Genomic DNA, 22,438 nt, shown 5'->3' with positions numbered 1-22,438 from the left:
ACACATATTATCACCATAGGATAACCCATACAGCCCCTATACACTAATGTACAGCTCTGATGGGAGAGACAGCCTGATACTTATAGTATTACACACATTATCACCATAGGATAACCCATACAGCCCCTATACACTAATGTACAGCTCTGATGGGAGAGACAGCCTGATACTTATAGTATTACACACATTATCACCATAGGATAACCCATATAGCCCCTATACACTAATGTACAGCTCTGATGGGAGAGACAGCCTGATACTTATAGTATTACACACATTATCACCATAGGATAACCCATACAGCCCCTATACACTAATGTGCAGCTCTGATGGGAGAGACAGCCTGATACTTATAGTATTACACACATTATCACCATAGGATAACCCATACAGCCCCTATACACTAATGTGCAGCTCTGATGGGAGAGACAGCCTGATACTTATAGTATTACACATATTATCACCATAGGATAACCCATACAGCCCCTATACACTAATGTACAGCTCTGATGGGAGAGACAGCCTGATACTTATAGTATTACACATATTATCACCATAGGATACATGGATAACCCATATAGCTCCTATACACTAATGTGCAGCTCTGATGGGAGAGACAGCCTGATACTTATAGTATTACACACATTATCACCATAGGATAACCCATACAGCCCCTATACACTAATGTACAGCTCTGATGGGAGAGACAGCCTGATACTTATAGTATTACACATATTATCACCATAGGATAACCCATACAGCCCCTATACACTAATGTACAGCTCTGATGGGAGAAACAGCCTGATACTTATAGTATTACACATATTATCACCATAGGATAACCCATACAGCCCCTATACACTAATGTGCAGCTCTGATGGGAGAGACAGCCTGATACTTATAGTATTACACATATTATCACCATAGGATACATGGATAACCCATATAGCCCCTATACACTAATGTACAGCTCTGATGGGAGAGACAGCCTGATACTTATAGTATTACACACATTATCACCATAGGATACATGGATAACCCATACAGCTCCTATACACTAATGTGCAGCTCTGATGGGAGAGACAGCCTGATACTTATAGTATTACACACATTATCACCATAGGATAACCCATACAGCCCCTATACACTAATGTACAGCTCTGATGGGAGAGACAGCCTGATACTTATAGTATTACACATATTATCACCATAGGATACATGGATAACCCATACAGCTCCTATACACTAATGTGCAGCTCTGATGGGAGAGACAGCCTGATACTTATAGTATTACACATATTATCACCATAGGATAACCCATACAGCCCCTATACACTAATGTACAGCTCTGATGGGAGAGACAGCCTGATACTTATAGTATTACACACATTATCACCATAGGATAACCCATACAGCCCCTATACACTAATGTGCAGCTCTGATGGGAGAGACAGCCTGATACTTATAGTATTACACACATTATCACCATAGGATAACCCATACAGCCCCTATACACTAATGTACAGCTCTGATGGGAGAGACAGCCTGATACTTATAGTATTACACACATTATCACCATAGGATAACCCATATAGCCCCTATACACTAATGTACAGCTCTGATGGGAGAGACAGCCTGATACTTATAGTATTACACATATTATCACCATAGGATACATGGATAACCCATATAGCTCCTATACACTAATGTGCAGCTCTGATGGGAGAGACAGCCTGATACTTATAGTATTACACATATTATCACCATAGGATACATGGATAACCCATATAGCCCCTATACACTAATGTACAGCTCTGATGGGAGAGACAGCCTGATACTTATAGTATTACACATATTATCACCATAGGATACATGGATAACCCATATAGCCCCTATACACTAATGTACAGCTCTGATGGGAGAGACAGCCTGATACTTATAGTATTACACATATTATCACCATAGGATACATGGATAACCCATATAGCTCCTATACACTAATGTGCAGCTCTGATGGGAGAGACAGCCTGATACTTATAGTATTACACACATTATCACCATAGGATAACCCATACAGCCCCTATACACTAATGTGCAGCTCTGATGGGAGAGACAGCCTGATACTTATAGTATTACACACATTATCACCATAGGATAACCCATACAGCCCCTATACACTAATGTGCAGCTCTGATGGGAGAGACAGCCTGATACTTATAGTATTACACACATTATCACCATAGGATAACCCATATAGCCCCTATACACTAATGTACAGTTCTGATGGGAGAGACAGCCTGATACTTATAGTATTACACATATTATCACCATAAGATAACCCATATAGCCCCTATACACTAATGTACAGTTCTGATGGGAGAGACAGCCTGATACTTATAGTATTACACATATTATCACCATAGGATAACCCATATAGCCCCTATACACTAATGTACAGCTCTGATGGGAGAGACAGCCTGATACTTATAGTATTACACATATTATCACTATAGGATAACCCATATAGCCCCTATACACTAATGTACAGCTCTGATGGGAGAGACAGCCTGATACTTATAGTATTACACATATTATCACCATAGGATACATGGATAACCCATATAGCCCCTATACACTAATGTACAGCTCTGATGGGAGAGACAGCCTGATACTTATAGTATTACACACATTATCACCATAGGATAACCCATATAGCCCCTATACACTAATGTACAGCTCTGATGGGAGAGACAGCCTGATACTTATAGTATTACACACATTATCACCATAGGATAACCCATATAGCCCCTATACACTAATGTGCAGCTCTGATGGGAGAGACAGCCTGATACTTATAGTATTACACACATTATCACCATAGGATAACCCATACAGCCCCTATACACTAATGTACAGCTCTGATGGGAGAGACAGCCTGATACTTATAGTATTACACATATTATCACCATAGGATAACCCATATAGCCCCTATACACTAATGTGCAGCTCTGATGGGAGAGACAGCCTGATACTTATAGTATTACACACATTATCACCATAGGATACATGGACAACCCATATAGCCCCTATACACTAATGTGCAGCTCTGATGGGAGAGACAGCCTGATACTTATAGTATTACACACATTATCACCATAGGATAACCCATATAGCCCCTATACACTAATGTGCAGCTCTGATGGGAGAGACAGCCTGATACTTATAGTATTACACACATTATCACCATAGGATAACCCATATAGCCCCTATACACTAATGTGCAGCTCTGATGGGAGAGACAGCCTGATACTTATAGTATTACACATATTATCACCATAGGATAACCCATATAGCCCCTATACACTAATGTGCAGCTCTGATGGGAGAGACAGCCTGATACTTATAGTATTACACACATTATCACCATAGGATAACCCATATAGCCCCTATACACTAATGTGCAGCTCTGATGGGAGAGACAGCCTGATACTTATAGTATTACACATATTATCACCATAGGATACATGGATAACCCATATAGCCCCTATACACTAATGTACAGCTCTGATGGGAGAGACAGCCTGATACTTATAGTATTACACACATTATCACCATAGGATAACCCATATAGCCCCTATACACTAATGTGCAGCTCTGATGGGAGAGACAGCCTGATACTTATAGTATTACACATATTATCACCATAGGATACATGGATAACCCATATAGCCCCTATACACTAATGTGCAGCTCTGATGGGAGAGACAGCCTGATACTTATAGTATTACACATATTATCACCATAGGATACATGGATAACCCATATAGCCCCTATACACTAATGTGCAGCTCTGATGGGAGAGACAGCCTGATACTTATAGTATTACACACATTATCACCATAGGATAACCCATATAGCCCCTATACACTAATGTGCAGCTCTGATGGGAGAGACAGCCTGATACTTATAGTATTACACATATTATCACCATAGGATACATGGATAACCCATATAGCCCCTATACACTAATGTACAGCTCTGATGGGAGAGACAGCCTGATACTTATAGTATTACACATATTATCACCATAGGATACATGGATAACCCATATAGCCCCTATACACTAATGTGCAGCTCTGATGGGAGAGACAGCCTGATACTTATAGTATTACACACATTATCACCATAGGATACATGGATAACCCATACAGCTCCTATACACTAATGTGCAGCTCTGATGGGAGAGACAGCCTGATACTTATAGTATTACACACATTATCACCATAGGATAACCCATACAGCCCCTATACACTAATGTGCAGCTCTGATGGGAGAGACAGCCTGATACTTATAGTATTACACATATTATCACCATAGGATAACCCATATAGCCCCTATACACTAATGTACAGCTCTGATGGGAGAGACAGCCTGATACTTATAGTATTACACATATTATCACCATAGGATACATGGATAACCCATATAGCTCCTATACACTAATGTGCAGCTCTGATGGGAGAGACAGCCTGATACTTATAGTATTACACACATTATCACCATAGGATAACCCATACAGCCCCTATACACTAATGTACAGCTCTGATGGGAGAGACAGCCTGATACTTATAGTATTACACATATTATCACCATAGGATAACCCATATAGCCCCTATACAGTAATGTACAGCTCTGATGGGAGAGACAGCCTGATACTTATAGTATTACACATATTATCACCATAGGATACATGGATAACCCATATAGCTCCTATACACTAATGTGCAGCTCTGATGGGAGAAACAGCCTGATACTTATAGTATTACACACATTATCACCATAGGATAACCCATACAGCCCCTATACATTATCACCATAGGATACATGGATAACCCATACAGCCCCTATACACTAATGTACAGCTCTGATGGGAGAGACAGCCTGATACTTATAGTATTACACATATTATCACCATAGGATACATGGATAACCCATATAGCCCCTATACACTAATGTGCAGCTCTGATGGGAGAGACAGCCTGATACTTATAGTATTACACACATTATCACCATAGGATAACCCATACAGCCCCTATACACTAATGTGCAGCTCTGATGGGAGAGACAGCCTGATACTTATAGTATTACACACATTATCACCATAGGATAACCCATACAGCCCCTATACACTAATGTACAGCTCTGATGGGAGAGACAGCCTGATACTTATAGTATTACACATATTATCACCATAGGATAACCCATACAGCCCCTATACATTATCACCATAGGATACATGGATAACCCATACAGCCCCTATACACTAATGTACAGCTCTGATGGGAGAGACAGCCTGATACTTATAGTATTACACATATTATCACCATAGGATACATGGACAACCCATATAGCCCCTATACACTATCACCATAGGATACATGGATAACCCATATAGCACCTATACACTATCACCATAGGATACATGGATAACCCATATAGCACCTATACATGAGTACAGTCTACCTATAACAGAGTATACATATAACACTTATACAATACACACACACACTGCATATATGTACATCACAGGTATATAATACATACTGTGCTGCTACAAGTGGGTAAAGCACATCCTACACAATGTCAGATTTTATAGAATTCTTACTTTAGTGGTGTTATGTTCTGGTGACAATGTGACAGGAGACCTTGCAGTCCTCTGTTATAGGGTCAGATCCCTGCTTGGTTTTGGTGGATCCTTTTCCAGTTTCCCACAATGTGATGTTTTTATACAATGTTACATATATTAGTATAGGAAATCCCTGGGCAGACTACAACAGCAAAGCAAATCTCAGTTTTTTTCTCCTGATCTCCAGGCTTGTCCCTGCAGCCAAATATATACCAGAATGTTCTCATTCACTGACAGCAAGCCAGGAGCCTAGAAGTCATGTGATCTCCAGAAAGCATTGTAATGGGATTGTAAGGCAGAACCCTACTAGTTACTAAGGTTAACATTACTTTACTCAGTGATCTACACCGATTTATCCCTGATGAATTTACACAATGTATATAACCGTATACATGACTCTTACAGGGCCAGATCAGGGACAACTCACTGGGGATTTGCCCATGTAATCCGTCCCTATTCCCTAAGATAAGAGATACACAGCCTCTGCTACATCACTGTAACCCCTGTAATCACCAGCCCCCCACAATCCAAACATCGTACGGTTTATTGAAAAGACAGAGACCCAGTGGGGCGATCACATTGCAGCTTAAGGGGATGGTTGTTCGGCTTCCTCTAGTTATAAGTATACAGTGCAGTTCATAGAATTTTGGGCAATCCTGTATATGGCCTCATTATTATTCTCTATACTTCACATGTCAGCCTCTCCTATCAGCAGTCAGAGGTCTCAGAGACAACTCCTTGAGTAAGACCCAGTAGATCTCCCCCTCGCCCCTCCACAGCTACAGCCTGGGAGTTGTATTTCTCCTAACTTTAGACGCCATTGTGAATCCTGGCTTGGATTATAAAGATACAAATCGATTTTGAACTTGTTAATAAGAGATGATGCCATAGAAGCTGCTGCTGATATCTGATTACTCTGGGGCTATTAGGAATCCATCAACAAGCTGCTGCCAACACATCTGACTTTCTTATCATTGGGAAAGGAAAGGTTTTGTTTCTTAAAGGGGTTTTCCAGCAGGCTGTTAAGTATAAAAATGAATGAGGCGAGTGAATAGGTTGCAGTAGAGCTGCACCCATCCTCATTGTGGAATAGAGAATTATACAATTTTGTAGTTACAGCCTCCCCTGACGTTGGTCAAAGATTTCCCCCATCCTATAGAAACAATGATACATAGGTTTACATGGCAAGTAAAAGGCAAAAACATTGGCTACCAGTCCTCGCTACTAGAGGGAGCTCACTGGAAATTGGTTTTACTGGTTATACATGATGTGGGGGAGATTTATAAAAAGCGTTCTAGGGTTAGACAGTGCAGAGTTAGACTAGACAGTTTTATTCTGCACCACATTTATAGTGGCTAACCCTGGATGATAAATCTGTCCTAGTATAAGACTGTCCAGTCATACTCTGCACTTCCTATTAGTTGGCTTACTTTATGCCAGAAAATTAGGACACAATTCTGTCGGGTCAGCAGTATTTCTGGCGTACGTAACTTTTTTGTGCAAGGCCACGCCCCCTTGTTGCAGACCACACCCCTTTATCGTGCTAGTCGTAGGAGACCCAGAAAACTGTCTAAAAACCTTTATAAATGTGGTACAGATGTTTTTTTTTTAGTAGAAGCTGTGACAGAATTCTGTTGTGGACAGATTAATAAATCTCCCCCAATATGTATGCAGAGAGCTCCCCCTAATGGCAATTACAGGCAGTATGAATTTCTAGCGTGACACCTAAATTGTTCATATATAGCAATAATTTTGGGGTATCGTGGTAGCTCTACTTTCCCTGCAATGAGCTGATCATTGGAGATCCAGCTTCTTGTCCAGCAGACGTTATACAGTGGTTAAGCACCGATATATCTCATAAGCATACGGCCATTATCAAAATATAAGGGAGTTCTGTGTTTTGTGTCAATACAAAGGGACAATGTGATTTAATCTTAAAAAACCTTTGTTATAACAGACAGATAGTGGGGGACACTCATGATGTAGAAAAAGTTGCATCTATTTGTGCAAATGTAGTTTTTCACCACCATCACCTTCTCCTGAAAATAGGGCACAACATAGACAGGGAGAAGAGCGAGGCAACCAGCTCCACCAGATCTACTAACTTACACACTGCCCGCAGCAGAGACGTCATACTGATCATATCTGCAGCCTATTCATTGTCCTCAAATGTGTTGACTATCTATCTATCTCATATCTATCTCCTATCTATCTATCTCCTATTTCTCTATCTATCTTTCTATCTATCTCATATCTATCTCCTATCTATCTATCTATCTCCTATCTATCTATCTATCTATCTATCTAATATCTATCTCCTATCTATCTATCTATCTATCTATCTATCTATCTATCTATCTCCTATCTATCTCCTATCTATCTATCTCCTATCTATCTATCTATCTATCTATCTATCTCATATCTATCTCCTATCTATCTATCTATCTATCTATCTATCTCCTATCTATCTATCTATCTATCTATCTATCTATCTATCTCCTATCTATCTCCTATCTATCTCCTATCTATCTATCTATCTATCTATCTATCTATCTATCTATCTATCTATCTATCTCCTATCTATCTATCTATCTATCTCCTATCTATCTATCTATCTCCTATCTATCTATCTATCTATCTCTCTCTCTATCTATCTCTCTCTCTATCTCCTATCTATCTATCTATCCATCCCCTAGCGTGCTGATTTCTATCTCATCTATCTGATGGATTTATGATTTTAGGTACCAGCCCCCTCTTGTGCTCAGTCTGGGTATTACACTTAAATGTCTTTGTTGTTCTCACTGCTAAACATTCCATTTTATATCCTAATTGAAGGCCCATATTATTCTCATTCATCTCATGCTTTTCTTTAGCTTTCCCTCTTTTTCTCATATCGTGCATGTACAAGAAGTTTCCACGTTCTTTTCAGTGCAAAGTGTGAGAAAGTGCGAGGTGTTGTGTGGGAGAACCGCTATCTGTCTTACAGGCAGATAAAATGCAGGTGGTAAAAACCCTGGATTTGTCTGCAGTAACCCGAGGGTTAATGCAGACCTGTAGTAAGCAGGAATAGTCTGTTTGGTCCATGTTGGCCTCGCTAACATGGACACATTGGTAATGTCCGTACTGGGCTTATTATGGAGTAGGGGTAGGCTGGTAGTGGGACTCCTACTCCACCAGGGCTTCAGTCCTGGGCTTTTGTATAGCCCACAGGTGCAAGTCACAGGGACGAGTCACATGGGCGGGTCACAGGCCTCGTTAGAGCCTGATATAATCTGCAGACCAGAAGCAGTAGGTGAGGCGCTACCTGGAGAGCTGAAGGCTAAGACTGAGTGCCTCCTGTACTACTGCTGGCCCACAGCGCGTGCCCGGCAGCCGGGTACCCGGATAGTTAGGATCTGATATTGTATTAGGCAGTGCCTAGCCCGGCAGGATTTATTTTTGTGTTGCTTTATATGTGCCAAAACCAAGGCTGAATTTCTGTTGTTTTTGAAGTGTGAATAAAACACTTTATTTGGACTTTAACCCTGCGTGTGTCCCTGCTTCCTGCACTACTACCAGGCATCTACCTGAGCAATTCCCCACAAAAGTCAGAAAGGAAACTGGTGCAAACACTTTACTAAATGAGACCTTATATTTTTTTAACGTATGGACAACTTTAGCAACTGTGTAAGTAGCGACAAGGGGAATAGAAATAGATTTGTCTTTAAAGATTGGAACTTCAGAGGGAGCAGCACAACACTGGAATGGGACAAACACTTTAACCCCTTACCGACATGTGACGTAGTATTATGTCACATGTCGGGTCCCGGTGCATGGAGAGGGCTCACGGGCTGAGCCCTCTCCATAGCCGGTAAGCCTTTGCTGCATATTGCAGCAAAGGCTTACCGGTAACACCCGTGATCGGTGCTAGCACTGATCGCCGGTGTTTTCCCGATGATCATTACCGCCGCTGATGGCCGCCATCTTTCCGAGGATCGTTGCTCCCCGCCATGGTAGCCTCAGGTCTTCCGAAGACCCGAGGCTACTTCGGGTTAACCCACGCATTACAATGTTCTATCAGCATATAATAGGATCGTACAGACACCCTAGGGTTAAAGTAAATAGTAATAGTAAAAATAAAAAGAAAAGTTTAAAGAAAAAAATGATAATAAAAAAACCTAAAAACTCAAATCACCCCCTTTCCCTAGAACTGTTATAAATATAAAGAAAAAGTAAAAATCATAAAAGCATTAGGTATCGCCGCATCCGAAAATGCCCAATCTATAAAAATATGATAACGGTTTTTCACTGCGTTTAACCCCATAAGGGAAAATCGTGCCCAAAGTAAAAAATGGCACTTTTTTGCCATTTAAAAAAAAAATTAAAAATTCTATAAAAAGGGATCAAAAGGTTGCACAGTCCTAAAAAATTATAACATGGTGAATGTCATCAAAATCCACAAAAAAAGACACCACCCACAGCTCAATACACCAAAGTATAAAAAAGTTATTAGCGCCAGAAGAAGCAAAATCCCCAAAAACCTCCTCCAAAACAAAAATACTGAGCCAAAACACTAATGTCCTCTTACAAATATTTTAAACTTAGAAAATAAAAGTTAAATTTTAGTTAGCACAAAAAGGGTTAAATTGGCCTTTTGGCATTTTTTGTTATGTATTGAAATTGAGTTAACCCAGCTACAAACAGGTTCAATTATCTGTCAGCATTGGTGTGAGACACTAGATCAGTGATTTATTGAGACTGATTGCCCAAAGTACAACCAAACCCACCTATCTAAATAGAAAGTGCCAACATGGCAATTTAAGCAGTAACATGTTACTACCTGTTGTGTCACAGCTTTTAATTGTATTGGCGTCCTAAAGGACAACAATGTAGTTGAAAGAAAGAGGAAGAATTGTGGGGCCCAGAGCAGGAGCTCCAATAATAACGCAGCCTTGTCTGCACCTCCGTGCTCCTCCTGTAGTCCCGGACACCTAAGGATGTGTAGCTTTAAAATAGCCCTGATCACAATGGGGCACATTTACTAAGGGTCCTGTGGCCGCGATTCGGTTGGGTTATCCAGAATATTTGCGCAGTTTTCCGATGAATTGCCCCAGGTTTTGGCGCACGCGATCAGATTGTGGCGCATCGGTGCCGCGACAGAAATCAGGGGGCCTGGCTGTCGGACAACCAGCCGGATTCGGACAATCCCCGGAATTTGAAAAAAGGATTGTGTCGCAAGAAGAAGGTGAACTCCGGCGGACCTCGGCGCAGCAGCGACACTGTTGAATATCGGGCGCACGACGTTAGTGAATACCGGCAGACCCGAATCCTTGCCGGACAAAGCGCCGCGGGATCGCAACTGGACTGGGTAAGTAAATGTGCCCCAATATGTGTAAACTCCTATGCTGGGGTGATGGCCTGGGTGTTCACAGGGAGTGTTCCAGTGCCACTCCTGGCACCCGTGCCATTGGTTTGCCACCACTGCAATAGCTGGAGAAACCACCAACTCAAAAAATAATAATGATATATTACTATTGGGTGCCACAGAAGGGGGCGCTGTCGTTGGATCTGGTTCATATAATGACATTAGTCCTTTTGTTAAATATTCTACTTGGAGTGGAATAGAGTAGAGCCTGGGACAGTCTATACATTGGGGCTTCAGAAAGGATAAAAAATAAATAAATAGCACAGTACTTGGCAGTCGGTATTTCCTCCTTATGATTTATACACATAAGGAGTTATATATAGGACTGATTAATGGTCCCTCTGGAGCAAGTTTCCAGCAGGTAAGAATAAAGTCCCTCGTACACCTTGTGTCCTCCATTAGTCGTCCATCCCTATAATTCCTGGATTGAGGTCGTACACAAGGAAATCATCTGTATATATGTCCAATAGATTAATGTGAAAATTACATTACATTCTATGGTCATTTGCACATGATATATCCCCATAACAGAGCGAAGTAATGAAACGGAACTATTTCCGGCCATAAGGTTATTTTCTCGTCCATTTATTAGGTAAATATGCCCTGGGGTAATTTTCTGGTTAAATTACATTGACAGCCAGAAGAACAATGTCAGTAACACTATTATCTAACACAAGAGCGGAAATCATCAATGCACGAGGCAGGTCACAGGAAGTCTCTTGTGTCTATAGATCTTCAAGGGGTTTTCTGCTTATCAGTATTTACTCCAGCAATTATGGGCAAGACACAGGGGCCAGGATCAGCTTATTGGACCCTTCTCTATGTAAGTGTATGTGTATGTTCTGGGTGTTTTTTTGCTTTTGGCCAAAGACAGAGATTGTACATAGTGTCCCAAATCACCCTGACAGGTCAACGTAAGGGTGCAGCTACACAACTGCTAAACAGTGTGGCGATCCTTCTGGCTCCATTGACTGTATAGGCAGGGGCGTAACTTGAGGGGGTGCAGAGGTTGTGGTCGCACCGGGGCCCAAGTGGTTTAGGGGGCCCTTATGGTGTCACTTTCCCATATGAGAAGACTAGTACTATAAACCATACATTATAGTCGGGGGCCTGGCAGAGTCTTTGCACTGGGGCCCATCAGCTTCTAGTTACCGGCACTGTGTATAGGTGCAACCAGGACAGATAACCGGTGCAGGGTTTGGTTGTCAGAGCCCAGAACTGATCACATACTAAAGGTAGGTCATTAAAAGAAATCTACCACCAGGATGAAGCATTGTAAACCAAGCACACTTACATGTAGGTGTGTGTCCTCCCTGGCAGCATCCGCTCTTATTTTACCTCCTTATATGCCCTTGTTTTTATTAAAAAAAAAGGCTTCAGGTAGCATGCAGGTTGGTCCGTGCTTTAGATCCCTCCTGGACTGGAGACAAACTGCACTCGAATTTCAGGTTTAGAAATGATGCAAATTAACCTGAAGGGCTCTGGGCTCAGTTTACAGCTATGGATCCCAGAGCCCCTCAGACTCATTTACATAATTTTCAGAAGTATCAGAAGTATTTGGGGGACAGTCACTATATTATAAACAGGGGGCAATAGCGGAGCACTCTGTATTATGGGGATGGGGATGTGTCATGGACCTGGAGCTGTTTCCTTTTATGCTTTTTCACAGCTCAATCAGCCCAGGATCATGGTTACATTGCGGGGCTACTCCTCATTCTGCAGAAAGTAATAAGGAATTATGCAGTAAGACTATTTATTATTGGCCTATATAACCCTAAAATTAGTTACAAGTTGCAGAAAATATGAATCTTTTGCCTCATGCTGAGGCTCAGAGCACTGGGAGCGCTATTAATCTGTATGCAGTGAGCGCCTCCTAGTGGTGACTTTTGGCAAATAGAATTTATGTTAAACAAAATAAAACTGGTTTCTCGCTCTAAGATCTAGATCCAAGGTGTTCTCCGCCTCTCTGTAAGGGAAGATAAGGGCTATGGTGACTATCACATAGTCTGGATCCAGCTATTGCAGCTGTTGAATCATGAGCTGCTTATAATTTATCACAATGTTACTGAGACCCACAGGAGGTCATTACAGCAATCCATGAACTGCTATGTCAGTACAACCAGTGGGAGCCGTATTTAATCCATGCACAGGCATTTGGTTTAATAAGGGAAAGGACGGCAGAGATCATTAAGTAGCATTTCATTTAAGTGAAAACTGTGCCCTAAGCCAAAGCAGGCAAAGAGGCGGCGGCTGGGAAGAGCTGCAGATTGTGCACCTCAATGCTGCAGCCCTAATGACTCAGGTAAGAGAGGCAGAGGCTCATGCATGCTGGTGGGGACTCAATTATCAGCATATATGGGGGGTCTGACTCCCAGCACCCCCATAGATAAGCTGTTCACAGCAGCTGATACATAGAAAATGCAAGGTTGCCACAGATCAGCGCCCTTACCTTTAAATGGGACCTATGCTGCAGTGACTCTGTCAAGCCACTACACAGAGAATGGCGCTGTCTGCTTTATGTCTCATTCCCGGTTCATCAGCTGCACAGAACAACTGGTCTGTTGGTGGAAGGAGACTCGGGTGCAGGACCCCATCAATCTGATGAAGATGACCTATCAATATTTATTTTCCTGGAAACCCCTTTAAAAGTTATTTCATCTGCAAATAGTCTTAAAGGGGTTGTCCCAAGATTTTAAGGAAACCTGTCACCAGATTTTACCCCATTTAACTTTCAAGGAAGGGAATGAAATACTCTTTCTAGAATTCCCTCTTTTATGTGAAAACTCACACATTTACCTACAGAAAAAATCTCCTTCAAAGTCATGTGAAAACGAACAGAGATGAGTCATATTTTGGAAGCCTGTACTTTTTCATCATGATCCCTCTTGTACGATATTGTTCTATGGCCCCATGCACACTGCCGTTGTGGGGATGTGTATACGGCCGCAGGACGGCAATAGGCACAATGCACGGCGTGCATGATGAGCACAATGGGGCTTATTTACTAAGGGTCCTGCGGATCGCACTTTAGTCGGCTTTTAGAAGTTTCCGTGTTTGCGCCGCTGGGAATGCTATTGGGAAGGGGAGTGTGTCGCACACGATCGGATTTTGACGCAATCGCGCTGAAATCGGAGGACGGGCAGTTGGACGATCAGACGGATTTGGACTGAGCGCAGGATTTAACTTTAAAATTGTAAACTCTGAGAAGGTGAACTCCGGTGGACCTGAGCTGGGAAACGACACATGCAGGAAATCGGGGCACAATCTTTGTGAATCGCGGCAGGGTGCATTATCGTCAAACAATGCACCGCGGGGATCGCGACAGGACCGAGTAAGAAAATGTGCCCCAATAAGTGTACCGTGCCGTGCATGGCTGCAAAAAGATAGAAACTGGAGGGATGAGTAGCGCAGTCTCCAGCTTGCCTGCCGAGCGGTGAGTGCATGGTGGTGTGACCATACAGACTGCTGTCAGTTTTACGTATTATCCCGGATAGATGTGTAATCGGACCTTTGTGTATAATGTTAGTAGCAGCAGGACTGTGATATATGGATTTATATTCCTGGGCAGTCACTTCTCCAAGTGCAGTGGAGGTGTTACCAGAGACCTGCAGATTCACCGGCTGCTGAGGAGGGGCTCTAGTAATGCCCTCCAGAGCCCTTCAGGCTTATTGGCAGCGTTTTAAAAGTTGATTTTAGAAGGAATGAGACCATGGATAAGAAATATAAGTAGATACCACAGCCACAGTGCCTGACTGCATTTTCATGGTAGATTTCCTTTAAGCTATTTCTGCAAGCATTTGTTTAACTCCTTAGTGCTCATCATGAGTGCTTCTTGGTTCTCCGACAGGGTGACGAGTGATAGGGGCGGGTGGGGATCGCAAGGAGACACCCACCTGCTGACATCACAGGACCAATGTGATTGAAACTGGACAGTCAACGCAGACTTACACTTGTAAGTGTCTGTGATAGTAAAAGTATGGGTAGTGCACGCTGTGTGCAGTGCATGTAGTAGTGCACACAGCGTGCGGAGGACGTAGTAGTGCACGCAGCGTGCGGAGGATGTAGTAGTGCACACAGCGTGCAGAGGATGTAGTAGTGCACACAGCGTGCAGAGGACGTAGTAGTGCACACGGCGTGCAGAGGACGTAGTAGTGCACGCAGCGTGCAGAGGACGTAGTAGTGCACACGGCGTGCAGAGGACGTAGTAGTGCATGCAGCGTGCAGAGGACGTAGTAGTGCACACATCGTGCAGAGGACGTAGTAGTGCACACATCGTGCGGAGGACGTAGTAGTGCACACAGCGTACGGAGGACGTAGTAGTGCACACAGCGTGCAGAGGATGTAGTAGTGCATGCATGCATTTTTGGAGGAGGCAGGAAATCGGGGCACAATCTTTGTGAATCGCGGCAGGGTGCATTATCGTCAAACAACGCACCGCGGGGATCGTGACAGGACCGGGTAAGAAAATGTGCCCCAATAAGTGTACCGTGCCGTGCCATGGCTGCAAAAAGATAGAACCTGGAGGGATGAGTAGCGCAGTCTCCAGCTTGCTTGCCGAGCGGTGAGTGCATGGTGGTGTGACCATACAGACTGCTGTCTGTTTTACGTATTATCCCTGGAGAGATGTGTAATCGTACCATGAGTGCTTCTTGGTTCTCTGACAGGGTGACGAGTGATAGGGGCGGGTGGGGATCGCAAGGAGACACCCACCTGCTGACATCACAGGACCAATGTGATTGAAACTGGACAGTCAACGCAGACTTACCCTTGTAAGTGTCTGTGATAGTAAAAGTATGGGTAGTGCACACAGCGTACAGAGGACGTAGTAGTGCACACAGCGTGCAGAGGACGTAGTGGTGCACACAGCGTGCGGAGGATGTAGTAGTGCATGCATGCATATTTGGAGGAGGTAGTAGTGCAGAGAACTTGCTACTAAAACTATAAACCTTCTAAATTTTTTTTAAAAAAAAGAAGCAAACTTAAAAAGAATTAATGGAAATAGAAAAGACAAATGGCAAAAGATTTCTACAAAAAAATTTGTGGTATGACTTTTTGTCAAAAACTAGAACTTTTGAAAGTTATAAAATTGTAATTTTTTTCACATATTTCCTAAAAAGTTGATTTTCTACCCCCCCAAAAAAATCCAACCAATCAGCAAAATTATACTACCAATATAAACTACAGTGTGTCACGAGAAAAAATTCCAAAATCAGTTTGATAAGTTAAAGTGGTAAAAAGTTATAAAGACTCAAAGAGACACTGGTCAGATTTTTAAGTAAAGGGCTGAGCCTTAATGCGCAAACTGGCTGCATCCTTAAGGGGTGAATGACGATAACTTGTATTTTCCTTTCTTTTAAGCAGAAATTTTTCTACCTGTTTTTTTTTTTTTTTTACTTTTCTCTTAGATTTTTCGTTGTTTGCACAAATTGTAAAAAAAGAAACTTTTACACATTTCAGCTGTTACAATACATGATACATTATAATAGAAGACATTGCACTCGGGTTCTTTGTTATCTAATGGGAATGTTGATGTGTTGGATGTGACGTGTATTGCCTGGAGACACCACAGTGATTGCTATAGGTCAAACATTTTGCTATTTTTTGTGTAAGTTTTTGTTTTTCATTTTATTTTTGCTTTTCTCAAATATAAATATATAGACTTATTGTCCTCAGCTTTCATTGGAGGCTTCTATTTCTGTACGTATATATATTTTACACTGTATTGTTGTGGTTGTGCTGGGTCTAGCAGCAGCCGCCATCTAGCAATAGCATCCTGGAGATCACATGATTCGTCACATGTCCTCGGGGACCAGAGGATGCAGCGCTACTGCCTCTGCATTATACACTGCTCTCTCCAAGTGCTTCTGTCTCCTCTCCAGGGTCTCCAGCAGCTTCCCCAGAAGCCCAAAATGAGGCCACCCAATCAGGAGATCATATGGTTTATATACCATGGCACAGGACCACACACTAATATATATATATATATATCTATAACCTGGTAATGCTATTGCCGGTTTTTGGAGTCAGGAAGATTTTATCTCATTGATATAAGGTAAAGGACACCTATAGAAGGAACACTATAGAATAAGTATTATAGTACAGAAAACCTGAAAATCTCCTTCTCCGATATCCGTCTCTCCATATAAATCACCTTCAGTCTGTGTTTAGTGACATTGAAATAAATAGCTGTCCCCGCGCTCTATAAATACAACGTGTCATTGATTTCCTTCTATTTGGTATCACAACGTATAGTGGAGACGCAGCCAATCAGATGCAGTAATGTCCAGCATTCACATCCAAGCAGCAGGAGTAGTCATCAGATACAGGCTGCAGCCAGGGGTCTCTCTATACGTCTCCTGCAGCCGGCTAGAGAGTAGTCATCAGATACCGGCAGCAGCCCGGGCTCTCTCTATACGTCTCCTGCAGCCGGCTAGAGAGTAGTCATCAGATACCGGCAGCAGCCAGGGGTCTCTCTATACGTCTCCTGCAGCCGGTTAGAGAGTAGTCATCAGATACAGGCAGCAGCTCGGGGGTCTCTCTATACGTCTCCTGCAGCCGGCTAGAGAGTAGTCATCAGATACCGGCAGCAGCCAGGGGTCTCTCTATACGTCTCCTGCAGCCGGCTAGAGAGTAGTCATCAGATACCGGCAGCAGCCCGGGGTCTTTCTATATGTCTCCTGCAGCCGGCTAGAGAGTAGTCATCAGATACTGGCAGCAGCCCGGGCTCTCTCTATACGTCTCCTGCAGCCGGCCAGAGAGTAGTCATCAGATACCGGCAGCAGCCCGGGCTCTCTATATATCTCCTGCAGCCGGCTAGAGAGTAGTCATCAGATACCGGCAGCATCCAGGGGTCTCTCTATATATCTCATGCAGCTGGCTAGAGAGTAGTCATCAGATACTGGCAGCAGCCAGGGGTCTCTCTATACGTCTCCTGCAGCCGGCTAGAGAGTAGTCATCAGATACCGGCAGCAGCCCGGGGTCTTTCTATATGTCTCCTGCAGCCGGCTAGAGAGTAGTCATCAGATACTGGCAGCAGCCCGGGCTCTCTCTATACGTCTCCTGCAGCCGGCCAGAGAGTAGTCATCAGATACCGGCAGCAGCCCGGGCTCTCTATATATCTCCTGCAGCCGGCTAGAGAGTAGTCATCAGATACCGGCAGCAGCCCGGGCTCTCTCTATACGTCTCCTGCAGCCGGCCAGAGAGTAGTCATCAGATACTGGCAGCAGCCCGGGCTCTCTCTATACGTCTCCTGCAGCCGGCCAGAGAGTAGTCATCAGATACAGGCAGCAGCCCGGGGTCTCTCTATATATCTCCTGCAGCCGGCTAGAGAGTAGTCATCAGATACCGGCAGCAGCCCGGGGTCTCTCTATATGTCTCCTGCAGCCGGCTAGAGAGTAGTCATCAGATACTGGCAGCAGCCCGGGCTCTCTCTATACGTCTCCTGCAGCCGGCCAGAGAGTAGTCATCAGATACAGGCAGCAGCCCGGGGTCTCTCTATATATCTCCTGCAGCCGGCTAGAGAGTAGTCATCAGATACCGGCAGCAGCCCGGGGTCTCTCTATATGTCTCCTGCAGCCGGCTAGAGAGTAGACATCAGATACAGGCAGCAGCCCGGGGTCTCTCTATATATCTCATGCAGCCGGCTAGAGAGTAGTCATCAGATACCGGCAGCAGCCAGGGGTCTCTCTATATATCTCCTGCAGCCGGCTAGAGAGTAGTCATCAGATAACGGCAGCATCCAGGGGTCTCTCTATATATCTCCTGCAGCCGGCTAGAGAGTAGTCATCAGATACCGGCAGCATCCAGGGGTCTCTCTATATGTCTCCTGCAGCCGGCTAGAGAGTAGTCATCAGATACCGGCAGCATCCAGGGGTCTCTCTATATGTCTCCTGCAGCCGGCTAGAGAGTAGTCATCAGATACTGGCTGCAGCCCGGGGTCTCTCTATATATCTCATGCAGCCGGCTAGAGAGTTGTCATCAGATACCGGCTGCAGCCCGGGGTCTCTCTATATGTCTCATGCAGCCGGCTAGAGAGTTGTCATCAGATACCGGCAGCAGCCCGGGGTCTCTCTATATGTCTCCTGCAGCCGGCCAGAGAGTAGTCATCAGATACCGGCAGCAGCCCGGGGTCTCTCTATATATCTCATGCAGCCGGCTAGAGAGTAGTCATCAGATACCGGCAGCAGCCCGGGGTCTCTCTATATATCTCATGCAGCCGGCTAGAGAGTAGTCATCAGATACCGGCAGCAGCCCGGGGTCTCTATACGTCTCCTGCAGCCGGCTAGAGAGTAGTCATCAGATACCGGCAGCAGCCCGGGGTCTCTCTATACGTCTCATGCAGCTGGCTAGAGAGTAGTCATCAGATACCGGCAGAAGCCCGGGGTCTCTCTATATATCTCCTGCAGCCGGCTAGAGAGTAGTCATCAGATACCGGCAGCAGCCCGGGGTCTCTCTATATGTCTCCTGCAGCCGCTCAAGGGCACGGTCCACCCTCTACATGATACACTTCATGACATAATTTACATATAACGGACCACATCCGGACGGTGAAGACCCCCCACAGCCCTATGGACATCATACATGTCTTCAGCAGCAGCAAGAAAGATGGAGCCCGTTCTACAGATCCGGGGAAGCATCTTTACATATTAACCCCTTCACTACAGAAGAGATTACAGAAACCGGAAACCTTTGCTGTCATCTCTACACGTGTAAAGATAAAGATGATTGACCACTTTATTTACTATAATCTGATTCCTTCTTTAAGTCCTCCATTTTTTTTCCACCCCTCCCCCTTCCCTCTCTCCCATTCCTCCATGTTTATAGAGAGCCCTGTATCCAGAAGTGATTCATCTCCGGCTGGGATGTAAGAGGAGAAGGAAATAGCTGTGATTGAATGTATATGATTATAAAGGATATTACTTGATACATTGTATCATATATTAATGCTATAAGATTGGGATCCCCTTCTCTATGTGTAACCATCTCATCTCACACAGATAAGGTCCATAGATCCACAGCAGGGATGAGGTTCGGATGGGTATATATCCATTGCTCTGTATATAAGGAGGGCACTTACCTTGCTGTGCAGAGTCTTTCATTTTCTATGCAGAGAATCCGAGGCTCCTGTCTCCAGCTGTTTCAGCAAATGCTGAGTTTTGATTTGTCATTCACAGGCAGTCAAAGGTCACCGGAGTGCGATGTCCATGGAATCGCTGGGCTACTGATGTGTGACCAGTGCTAGCAATTGCGTTTTGTGCTGTGGTTGGACTGTGAGGATTTAAGGGAAGGCTTAGCAACTTGTCATCGCAACACGGTGTAAAACATGGCATGGAGTCATCCACGTCCCACTCCATCCCGGCAGATTTCCATCAATCTATAGCTAGTCCATCAGCGCTCTGCTGCCATTCAGATCACCATTGTCCCACATACAAAAGCCTCATGAGGTTGTCAGGAACAGGATTGTGTGCGCTCAGTGCAAACAACATAGAACAGGATTCTGGATGGGATTAATCCCTGCATGGATTACACAGAAAACCAGGAAGGGAGGCGACGGTGCTCCTTATATCAGGATCAGGACCACTGAAGATTATAGTAATGTCTGGACTAGCGGCAATCCATATAACGTCCTATCATCCCAGTTCCCGGTTGTACCTCAATGCCATTCATCCATGGACAGTGGTAGTTTGTCTCCTGCCAGTGCGATACTTGTCTTGTTCTAACGTACAACCATCATCATATACACAAAGTATCAGATTACCGAAACATTTACACATAATCCGGGATTTATATATTATATTACAGATTATAAGACTTCTTTGAAACCAATGACTGTATGCAAAGGACATTCCCATTACATGTCCCCAAATCATGGGCACTATGATTGTGATGGTGATATAGAGCTCCATATGTCACATTATGGGAATTCCTGGAACATTGATCATGAAGGTTTAAAAGGTGAAAACACTTCCTTCACATATTTCCAAAACTAATTTTCTGATACAGAGCCGTCTACACCCCTACACAGCCATATAGCATTGTGTCTGGAGTTCAATGTGGAGACAGAGGGGCACATTAACAAAAAATGTGGGAATCTGCACTAAAAGTGCTCCGCCCGTGTATAACGCTTGGTGCGACGGATTCATTAAGATTGTGCACCAGAAATCATGAATCTGTCGCTTCCCCCCACTGGCCCGACAGAGTTCACCAATTTTTTTTGTGGTGCACCTTTACTATAGAGCGTGCAACACAATTTGCATATTAAATCTGGTGCACGGTTTGACGCACCTGAGTGCCCCCTAATTTGTGTCACATGGGTTAGTACAAGGGAGGTCAGACAATTCCTTTATTTATGTCATTGTACAATTTCTGGACTTGAATTACATAACTTGTAAGCCATCATGGGAAGTATGCAAAAACGGTGGCCTTAATTGGCAATCTCTCCATAAGGAGAACACCTACTGTCTGACCCTAGTCACAAGCCTCTCACAGCCAAACCAGCTCCCTACACTGTACTGAGGAGACCCAACCAGGTCTAAACACTGTCCAGAGCTGTCACTGTCCACGGTGGGAGTCTGTTCCTTCTGGAATAGATAGACTGGTTTGGCTTCATCCTGCACCATATCTTTAGACTTCTTGTAGGTCATGCTTGGTATTAAGGGGGCTGCCTTTCAGGGTAGCAAAGGAAGCCATCATGTTGAGGCTGTTTTTGCAAACCTTAAAAATATAAGATATACATAATTAACAATACCATAGCTTACATAAGATCTGTCACCAGAATTTTACCCACACCAGTAATACTTACTAGTAAAGGGTTAAAAAGTCCTCACCATATCACCTACTGTAATTCTATCTGCCACCAAGGCACTGTACCCCTATTACACCCATTGTGCCAGCTCTTGTGTACATGAGGGGTGACACTATCCCTTGTATTCTGCAGTGTTATGTAGTTTATCTCTCGGCTTTTTTCCTTTTAAATGTAGAATTCTGTACTATTAGGTGGAACATACTGTACTTATACCATCCAACTATCAGGACTGTGACTGAGGCACAATCTGTGCTTCCTGAGACACAGCCTTTGACCCCCAAACCTCATAAGCCCATAGCCTAGTATGGACCCCTATTAGTGATCCCACATAGTAGACCAGGGTTCTCCAAGCTACGGCCCGCAGGCCACATGCGGCCCGCGGACCATTTCGATCCAGCCCCCGACGCTTGCCGCGCCGGGCCCCCACGGCCTTCGACAGTCGGGCAGGAGCCTCCATCCATCCGGACAGGAAGCTCCTGCCCGTCACTGTATAGAGCACTATTACTGGAGCGATGTGGCCGGAAGACAACCCCGGCGCACATCG

At 43.9% G+C, this 22,438-nt stretch overlaps 1 protein-coding gene across 2 annotated transcripts in view; it reads right to left on the bottom strand.

The window, feature by feature from the left end:
• DNAJC6 (DnaJ heat shock protein family (Hsp40) member C6) overlaps positions 1-20,564 on the bottom strand; it is a 77,878-nt gene extending 57,314 nt beyond the window's left edge. Inside the window, exon 1 of one of the 2 annotated variants that reach the window (XM_072126962.1) lies at positions 20,167-20,564. In XM_072126962.1, the coding sequence (XP_071983063.1) occupies positions 20,167-20,188 (22 nt within the window). In that variant the 5' untranslated portion in view covers positions 20,189-20,564. The remainder of the gene's footprint in view (positions 1-20,166) is intronic. The other variant, XM_072126963.1, reaches the window with a different exon arrangement.
• Between the last annotated feature and the right edge of the window lie 1,874 nt (positions 20,565-22,438).

This window comes from Engystomops pustulosus, chromosome 10 (genome assembly GCF_040894005.1).
Source record: "Engystomops pustulosus chromosome 10, aEngPut4.maternal, whole genome shotgun sequence".
NCBI classification, from domain to species: Eukaryota; Metazoa; Chordata; class Amphibia; order Anura; family Leptodactylidae; genus Engystomops; species Engystomops pustulosus.
Note: the sequence above shows the minus strand (reverse complement) of the source record. Positions and strands in the feature narration are given on the sequence as shown.